Source organism: Diadema antillarum, unplaced genomic scaffold (assembly GCF_040938485.1).
Source record: "Diadema antillarum isolate AM-2024a unplaced genomic scaffold, OU_Dant_1.0 seq00000076_RagTag, whole genome shotgun sequence".
In the NCBI taxonomy this organism is placed as follows: domain Eukaryota; kingdom Metazoa; phylum Echinodermata; class Echinoidea; order Diadematoida; family Diadematidae; genus Diadema; species Diadema antillarum.
In genome coordinates this window covers 215,667-226,123 of record NW_027271170.1, presented here as the reverse complement: position 1 = coordinate 226,123, position 10,457 = coordinate 215,667, and the positions used below count along the sequence as shown (strand labels likewise).

At 37.5% G+C, this 10,457-nt stretch overlaps 1 protein-coding gene across 1 annotated transcript; it reads left to right on the top strand.

Annotated features, from left to right (window-relative positions):
* Nucleotides 1-374: 374 nt before the first annotated feature.
* Nucleotides 375-7,617, top strand: LOC139726047 (small ribosomal subunit protein uS9). The gene is made up of 6 exons (XM_071637128.1): nt 375-394; nt 537-594; nt 2,457-2,558; nt 3,218-3,314; nt 6,124-6,171; nt 7,323-7,617. Exons 2-6 carry the CDS (start codon nt 541-543, stop codon nt 7,466-7,468), a joined length of 447 nt encoding a protein of 148 aa, XP_071493229.1. The 5' UTR covers nt 375-394; nt 537-540; the 3' UTR covers nt 7,469-7,617.
* Nucleotides 7,618-10,457: the final 2,840 nt, after the last annotated feature.

Genomic DNA, 10,457 nt, shown 5'->3' with positions numbered 1-10,457 from the left:
AATTGAAAAAATTGAAAAATTAAATTGTTGTATCCTATCAAACTACTACGGTATCCCACGTTGAGTCTGCGGAGCGGGTTGACCAACCACAGAATAAGAATCAGCGTGTAGTCTGCTAGTATCTGAGCATCTGCGACGACAGCACCATTTGATTGATATATTTTGCTTATTTTGCGTAATGAAGGGTTACAGACCATTGAATACAAGTTATTGTGCTACCATATTACGACGATGTACCCTTAAATGGCTCATTATGACTAAAATGTGCAATAATTGACCAAAATGCATACTAACAGAATCAGAATCTACAATCATCAGTTACACCAGTGCGTGTGCGTGACCTCACTATGTGAAACCCGTTCAACTTCCTTTTCGAGGTCGACCTTAGTGCAAGGTACACGATTATGAGCGAACGTATGTGACATGATGACTAAAAATGAGCATATTAACACATTTTTCTCTATTGAAATTGAATTACATGGTTGTGAAGGTTTTGATTGTGTACACCTCAATTTGTCATTTTGTTTTTATTTCAGAAAAATGGCAGAAAAAGAGAGAACGCCACTTCAGTCCGTGCAAGTGTTCGGAAGGAAGGTACGCATTTCACTTCTTTTAATAGCCCCACGTGTATGATTTGATGTAGGCAAGATTACAAAAGAGAGCTCCGCACCGCTCGCTCGCGGCTCGCGCGCTCGAGCTCGAGCTCCGCGCTCTCGCAGCTCAGCAGGGCACTTGCCCCTGTCTTATGAAAACTTGTGATGGAATTGAAGTCAATCAATCACAAATCTCTTGAAAGCTGCAATCAATCGCAACCTGTGATTGATTGATTGCAGTTCTGCGTCTTGATTAATGCCTTTTTTTATCATAAGAATAAGAATAACTGAAAAAAACTGGAATAAACTAAACTGAAAAAAATTCTAATTTAAGAATAAGAAGATGGATTTGCATTCATCGTAAAGTTGAGATTGATTTGAATCAATCACAAGTCTTAATTTAAGTCTAGACCCTAGTCAATGTTATGCCTATTAATGGCCCGAATTCACGAAAGTGGTACAAATGAAACCATCAGGCATCGTGGTTAAACCATGGACAAAAATCATGGAGCGCCAAGTGTCGCATGGAATATTTCGTTCCAAAATCACGAAAATTTGCCATTTCGTTGACAAAATGACCATTTCACTTACGAAATGTTCATTTATTTTTAGTTACAAAATGTCATTTTGTTACAAAATAATCATCTAGAGTTCTAGACCTAATCGACGAAATGACTGATTCTGTAACGAAATATTCCATGCGACACTTGGCGCTCCATGGTTTTTGTACCACCTTCGTGAATTAGGGCCTAACCAGGCATAGACTACTACTAGTATAACTTAAAGATGGGGCCCTGTTCTCGTCGACAAAACAAAGGCCACATGTTATGGCACTATATAGATTTTCTAGTATTGCTGGCTCGCGCTTGTTTAGACCCTGAAGCGCAACATGTGTAGCCCTTCTACTGTGTCTTGTAGAATACATGAAAATTTGATAAATTGTTGCCTAATGGCCATCACTCGGTATGAAAGTGGATGTTGTGTTCTAAACTTCTCTAATGACCAACGTTAGACATTCTCTTGGGTCGGGCCAACAAATTGTACTTCCAGTCTACTTCTATTGATACTAGTCTAGTGTTAGTGCAGTGTAAAAATTTAACAATGTGTCTTCATAAAATCTGCTTTTTTAAGTTTTTATAACTTTAACACATATTGATGGATTTTTTATTTTATTTTTTTTATTTTTACAATCGAATTGTGAACTGAATGAAAGATTTGTCTTTCGGTTAGACCTAGTACTATTGTAGATGGGGTTTTACAGCCGTATACGGGTCTATGACATGACATGACTTTTGTCCTCGTTGTGGTTGGTATGTTCGTTGGTCTGACATTAAAATAAAGAACCAGAGGCAATCCAATAGACTCTTGTAGCTCTCCCACGTTTAAAACAAAATAAAAATGAAGGGAACCCTGCATGGTTCCTTTTTATTGCATTGCTTCTACTTCTGTCTCTGGGTGTATGTTTGTATCGAAGCATTCAAAACAAATGCTTTCAGCAGAAAAAAACCAAAGAAAGTCTTTCCCAGATACATCTGTATTCTCATCATGCTTGATCATGCCAGGACCAGGTTTTTGTAGCATAGTTTGTTTTTGTTTTTTTAATAATTGATGAAATTTCAGCAGTTAGATATTAAATGCATGCATATGGACAACTCATGATGTTCCCGAAAGAAAGACGCAAACGCTGGCAAGGCCCATGGCCCATGAGTACATTGAGTGCTATCATGTTCTTCCGGGCGCACCTACAATTGTGTGAGTTTGCGTTCTTCCAGGCACACAGCGGACTGTTGTTGGTAAGCAAAACCTGCAGTACCAGCACGTATCTGAACTCTTTTGAGTCTTGCATTTGATCTTTTCACACAGAAAACTGCTACTGCTGTGGCTCACTGCAAGCAGGGCAATGGACTTCTCAAGGTCAACGGCCATCCCCTGGACCTAGTGGAGCCTCGAGCACTTCAGTACAAGGTAGGTCAAAGGTCATTATCACCATGATCTGATTTACAAATGTATGTTCTCATGTCAGACTTGCGTAATTAACATATATCTGTATGAATGTTGATTTTGCAAAGGGCAATTTGTATGGAAACTTGAAAACAATCCTTAACTGGACACCTTTTCTCCTACTCTGAGACTAGTTGAATTCCTGTTTCTAAACGAAGCATAGGTTATTGATTTGTTGTTTTCATTGAGCTCTGTACTGTGCTTGCAAAGGTCCATTCTCTAAAAGCCTGGCCAAATCAAAATTACATGGGTCTATCTCGTCTTTATTCAGGTGATTTTTTTTTTTCATAGTCTCATAGTCTTCATAGTCTCAGTTTGACAAGTTTTGAAATGCTTTACAGGGAACTTTTCAAACACAGTGTGTAACCTCAACCCTTTGACTGAGCCCTCCATAGATGGTTGGCCCTAAAGAAAGCACTGAAATTAAGCACCCTGTGAAATTGAACATGTAGAATTAAATTCTTTTGTGTTCAAGTTTTGAAGTAAGGAAAAATTTGTATTTGGCCATAAATGTTGTATGTTATATTTCCTATGTTAAATCATACCTAGTGATACTCTTAAAATGAATTATGCATGCACACTTTTACCCTGATGGCTTCTATCAACTTGACTTCTCTGTGTAGCTGATGGAACCAGTGCTGCTCCTTGGCAAGGAACGTTTTGCTGGTGTCGACATCCGTGTGCGAGTCAAGGGAGGAGGACGTGTTGCTCAGATCTATGGTGAGTGGAGCGCCCTCGTTGTCTGACCTAGCCTCTACAAAAAATGAGGAATGTTCGCATGCACTTATAATTTCAAAGATTTCGCAAGACCCAAGATTTGCAAAATTAGAATGCACATAAAATTTCTTTTCTACACTACACTATTGTATATGCACTGAATGCTGTCCATTCCAATTTATGACCATTCCATGCCATGAAAATATTTTGCTGTACAGTATTTCATTCTTGATATTCACAGCAAAAGATGTCTTCTGACCAGTCACATTTGACCCCCCCCCCCCACCCTTACACTGTACCTTCAAAGATCAAGCAGTGTCTACACTGCAGAAACCAGAAGGGATAATTGTTCAAACCCGCCATGTTGCACACGCATAATATTTCTACGCGAAGGCATAATTTGTCTCGCAAGTTTTTACAAGTTAAGTATTCTTTCTCTTCATACAGGGATATAGAAGGAAAGCCATCATAAGGATTTTTATTCAAGAATATTGAAACCAGTGTGAACACAGGCTATATTTGCATACATCAGAGTTAAAATGATTCCAAGTTGTAACAGCTTTAGGTGTTAGAGCTGATTGGTTGTACCTCTGCTTCAATAACTGCTATTATTCTAGGTTGCAAATTTTGTGTTTTTTGTCATCAGATGAGTCACATTTTACATCAGTCTTACAAGTGTGCATGTGACAATAATCTTCTGGAAAACCTGAATCAAAGGAGTATTGACATCACACTTGTTGTGATATTTCACAGGAAGGTGTAACATTTTTCACAGTAGCCCAGTATGATACGAGAGTTGTGTACTGTACCTTTGCTTTGAAATTTTAATTGACGAAAACAATGATTAGTAGTTTTAGAATGTGCTTTTGAAAAAAGGGTCAAATTCTATTCAGACAGGATATTCTGTAGATTTAAATCTGAATTCCTTTTTATCAACCCTTCTGAAGTCTTAACATATATCTTGCTATTTCCATACATCAAAATAATCTGAAAATATTTATTTCCTATACCTAGTTTAAAGAAGAAAAAAAATCCAAACCCCTCAGAATTATCCCTTTCTCATGTCGAAGGGCTTTAATTTTTATTTATTGTAATATACAGTTTAAATACAGCTGCACTGGATTTCAAAAGTAGGGCCACAATATTGGCTCCAAACAAATCTGTTTAGTGTGAATATATACAGTATGTCTAGCAGCATTTTCCGGATCTCCTACATTGTAGCACACTATGCAGCAGTGAGAACTTTGTATACAGTGCACTCCCGTTACAACGAACACGGTTATAACGAAATTTCGTTATAACGAAGTAAAACTTCTGGTCCCAAAATTAACACCATTAAAGTCTATGGTACAAAATTTGTTTATAACGAACACGGTTATAGCGAAATTTCCGTTATAACGAAGTCTTTTCCGAGCGCCACTGACAAAGAAAAACAAAAGAAATGTGCTCCGTTATAACGAAATGTGAACAGCTTTCGAAAATACGTAGCGGAACAAGCATTTATAGCGTCTCTACACGGGCGAACGCTTCACATCACTGTGTGTTCTCTCCTTGTGTCAAGCACAGTTTCTGAGGGGAACTTGCGTATAATATTGTAATACAATAATCCCATCCCATTTCACATAGCTTTCCAGTGTATGATGAGTATTCAGCAAGCAGAATGTGATGTATATCCGTGGTTTCCTTGTTTTCGTTATATATTGTATTTGTTTGGTTATAACGAAATTTCGTTATAACGAAAGAAAACTGCCGGTCCCGAGCATTTCGTTATAACGGGAGTGCACTGTACAATGGGAACTCCCTATGTCCGGATTTCATAAAGATTTTTAAGTGCACTCCCATTATAACAAACACTGTTATAACGAAATTCCGGCTACACCAAAGTAAAAATTCAGAAGCAACATCATCTGTTCTATATTTGTAATCGTTTGATTGTTCGGTTAAAACGAAAGAAAAGTGCTGGTCCCAAGGACTTGGTCATAACGGGAGTCCGCTGTATCTCGGGATATTTGTTTTTAATTGCCACTTTGGGAGTGATTTTATGAAGGGTGATTCAGACAGTAGAACGACTGTCAATCTGTAGCATACCGTACCTCAATTTGAAATGAATATATTGTCAGTGTTTTTAACCATTTGTATATTTTGAGTGTTAATAAGCACAGGGAAACACAATTGCATTGTACACATTGTCTAAAGTCCCTGACACAAAAAGGGTTAAAGGACAAGTTCACCTGCATATACATGTGGATTGAGTGAAGGCAACAATATTAGTAGAACACATCAGTGAAAATTTGGGGAAAATCCAACAATCCGTTCAAAAGTTATGAATTTTTAAAGTATCTGTGCAATCACTGCTTGAGGAGAAGACTACTACAGTGTATGATGTCAAATGCGTACAACAATATAAGGAAAATAAAAAGAGAATTTCACAAAACTTGACTTTTTGAATAAAGTGAACATTTCTTCGACATGCTATTGACTTATGTTAGGGGTAATATTATTTCCCCTGACTTCTGAAAGAGAGAAGTCAAGTGTTCTTTTATTATGTGAGAAAAGTGAGAATATGTTGAATTTTCTGTATGCTTTCTTTATATAGTTGTACTCATGTGACATCACAAGCTAAAGTAGTCTTCTCATCCAGCCATGACTGAGCAGAAACTTCAAAAATTCATAACTTTTGAACAGATTGTCCGATTTTCCTCAAACTCTCATTGATGTGTTCTACTAATATTGCTGCATTCACTCAACCCACATGTCTATGAAGGTGAACTTGTCCTTTAATCTTGATTTTTCTCTTCCTTCCTGTTTGCAGCCATCAGGCAAGCCATCTCCAAGTCTCTTGTGGCATACTACCAGAAATGTGAGTCATGTGCAACTTCTCAGAAATTACTCTATTATTTATTTGACATCAAGTTGATTATGCCTCATGGGGGACGGGAATTTGTGTATTCTGATGATTGTACTGAGATTAGAATGTGGCAGAACTGTGAATGTTGAATGGTTGCTGCACTGGGAGTGTTGTTCTGCTTTGTTTAGGTATTGTTTTTTAGCATGGAATTTGTGAAAAGCTACATGTATAAAATAAATCAAAGATTCTTTTGAGATTTGTAAATCTTTGTCTGTAGTGCAAATGAGAAAAGAAGAGATGTGAAAAAGGTAGCATGTTCCTGTAGTAATGTTCCTGCAGTACATTGATAATTGCAGGAATTTCATACAAATTGTCATAATGCATGTATTTGTGTTTGCAAGTCACAGAATAGTTTCGTGTATGCTATCACTGATACAATTGTACATGGGGAATAAGACTTTGCAACCTTAGAGTTGTAGAATTTTCCTCCCTTAGTTTCCATTATTGCTTTGTGAAATAAAGCATCTTTATAGATGAATAGTTTACTATTCTGATTACTTCCCTTCGTTTGAGGACATGATCACATCACTGACAGTGTTCCATGTTGTTTGAGCAATGCAAAACTACCCATGGTTTTGGTCTCTGGCGTGCATGCTCCTCATGGCCAAAAACAGTGTGCCGTACTTGAATATAAATAATGCAAGCATGCAACAGGAAAAAAAAAAAATGTGTTGTGTGAGTCAACAGCATGAAATTGATGTAATCAAGAGGCAAACTTCTTGAAGAGTCAGCTGTGCCTGGCCACACTACACAAAACTTTTTGTAGTCTTGCAGGAAGTGAGGGAACTTCCCAAGTGCATACATGAAGTTTCGCCGGAAGTTTCGGTGGTAAGTTTTTGAGAAATTTGCGGTCAGACTGTCCAAACATTACAAAGCAAAATATCAGGAAGTGAAACTACGCATTGTTTGCAGTAAAGTCTGTCTTGTGGTGTTCAATGACACATTTTTAGCAAATGTGCCAGCATTACGGAGCTTGTTTTTTTCTTCTACATAGATGACAGTAAAAGGAAATTTTGACAGGTTTATACGGTGGAAAACCTCCCTTGGGTATCATTATCTTTTTTGATCACTAATTGCAACCATTTCTGTTGTTTCACATTCAGACGTTGACGAGGCTTCAAAGAAAGAGATCAAGGACATCCTCATCCAGTACGACCGATCTCTCCTGGTCGCCGACCCCAGGCGCTGCGAGCCCAAGAAATTCGGTGGTCCAGGACCCCGTGCCCGCTACCAGAAGTCCTACCGTTAGGTCTGGATGGACGGAAGTTTGGGAGTGTGGTGTCTTCGTTGGGTTATCTGGTCGGGGGGGCATTGCATCTCATTTTTCCTCTGGACTGTGAAGGTTTTGGTCGCCCAGTGACATTGTAATTATGGAATAAACATGCCATGAAAACACAATGCCTTCATGAGTAATGCTTCTTTTGTACAGAGTCAGTAATGGGGGGGGGGGGGGGGGGAATCGTCAGTCTACAAAGTGTGTGGGTGTGATTTGAGATTTGGGTGACAAGTAATACTCACTTCATGAAGAGCTAGATTCAGATATCAGGGCTCAACATTAGCAGTGGCCTGGGGCCCCTGAAAATTGATGTTGAGGCACCAAATTTCCCAAAAGGCTATATTTTGATGGCCAGATATGGCACTTGAGATTGAAAGTGGATTGTTTTATTTTCTGTTATTTCAGGCCACTACATTTCTTTTTCAGGCCACCAATATTTCAGATTTAAAGATCATAGTGGCTCAGATAGGCCACCAGAGAACAAAGTTTAGTGTTGAGCTCTAGATATCATATCATAAACCAACATGAGTGGAATGAGAGGAAATGAGACAACTTGACCTAATCTCCAGGTAATCTTCCTTTGGTACTTTCATGAGATGGGATATTTCCTTCTGTTCAGACTTTTCGCTGTTGATAAATGCTTGTTGAAGGAAGGTGTGAACTGGAAGTTGATGTTGTGATCCAAGTTCCTGTCAGTCTTTGAAATTTGTTTGCTGCCCTTCATTTGAGGATCCTTTTCATATGTAGTGAGAGAAATGCATTCAGGGGTGTGTCACAAAGAATTTAAAGGGTGTGTACAGTTCTGGTGGAGGTGAGGATTTAGCTTTTAACATTTTGCGAGATAATGTATTCAGAAACCACTCTATGAGATGTCAAAAAGCATGCAATTCTAAAGGGTATCAAAAGTTTATTTGACGAAAATTGGTTTTGAAATGGCTGAGATATATCTAAAAAAGTGAAACAAAGAGATCCTAATAAAGTTGTGGCATGTCGCTTTTTATTATTATCACTTTTTCGGATATCTCGGCCATTTCAAAACCAATTTTCATCAAATAAACATTGAATCCTTCTTAGAATTACATGCTCTTTCATATTTTATATGAGGTTTCTCATTATCTCACTTAGAAATGTTCAAAACATGAATCCCATACCTCAACCAGTACTGTACAGTCCCTTTAACCCTATTCTAACTGGGCTATTTGAGACCAAGTTTTTACCGGGGGAGGGGGTCAATTTGACCCCCCCTTCAGATCTCGGCCACTGATCGCGCAATCGCCGCAAAATTTTGCCTGAACATAGAGCCGGATGTCAACTACAAGATTACATGGTCATACAATAATAGAAAAATGTTGATTTTATATTTTTTAATAAATTAATTATGCAAATTTACGCATGAACTCATATTTTCATCTATAACTCCATCAAAAAGAATGATTGCTAAATTTTTGTGTCAGAGTTCCTCGAGACACATTAATTTTCATGGAAAAAATAGCACAATCAAAATCAGTTTATTTTGTTTTTTATTGCTTTGTTAATTTCTTATCTATTCTATTGTTTTTTCGACCTTTTGTTTTGCAGGCACTTTTTAAGTTTATCTACATTAGAATTGATTAATTTCAATATGTAAAAGTTGAAATAATCTGATTTATATCAATTAAACAAAAAAACACAATTTGCATTGGATTTGCACATGAAATCATGAATTTGAGCTGTTTTCGGGTTGACATGCATATGCGAAACATTGCGTAACTGTAGAACGGTGAACCCGGACGTCACAAATTTGGTCTCAAAATATGCGGGAGTCTTCAATGAAAAAAGTCATGCAACGACGTGGCAAAATCTTTTTGGAATCGTGGCGCGAAATGTCAAGGGGGATCAATTTGACCCCCCAGTTAGAATAGGGTTAACTTGATCTTTGTTTACAGTGGTATTCTTTATCTTATCAATGAAAATGGGAAAAAAATGAGACTTTGATGCAGCTATTAATACATGTACACTGGTAAGCTATGAAGGAATTTTCTATGAAGTTTGATAATAATTGAAGGGGTCGGTGCAATATAGTGCTAACCCACACTTCTGTCAAAATTGAGTTACATGCATTTTCATAATCCTTATCCTTCATTCTAACCTCTGTGAAAATATCATATTTGAATTCAACCAATAAGATGGTAAAAAATGCATGCATTCATGTCTTATAATGTACAATGTATGGACTTTCCAAACATTCAACAGCGATTATCTCAAAATGACTATGTGTGGGTTAGCACTATATTGCACCGACCCCTTCAATTTCAAGTGGATTCTGATAGGCTGATAAAACTGAACAGGAAACCAGTGGCATACCAGATTTAGGAGTTAATCTTAACTTCTGAGAACAACTTACATTCTTTGTGAAACTCCCCCAGGTCTGCTGCTAGGCACTCCAATGTTCTTACAAACCACCTGTACATAACTCAGTGTGGGGATAATCTCCTGTACTGAACTACGTAGTACTGTACAGTGTAAAAAAATAATATTTTAGGGAAATACCAAAATATGTGTACAATACATGTACAGAGACCTATTTGTCTCCAAAATTTAACAAGCAAAACCACCAATATTGACTTGGTGACTGAAAAAAAATCATCCTGCTTTTCACTTTTTTTTTTTTGCCATTAGCTTTTTCATTACCCATTCCAAATATTCCCATCCAGACATAAAATCAATGCAAGATCGACTATCTCCAACAAAATGACCATCATGCAATATACAGTACAGGACATTGCTACAGGTGTACTGTCATTGTTAAGTAGGACACAATGACAAGTGAAGTACACTACAGTACAGGACATTGCTACAGGTGTACTGTCATTGTTAAGTAGGACACAATGACAAGTGAAATACACTACTGTACTTACAATTGCAGTTTTGTGTGATGACTATTATTGCTTAAATGGGACTTGTTAATCACATTGACAGATTT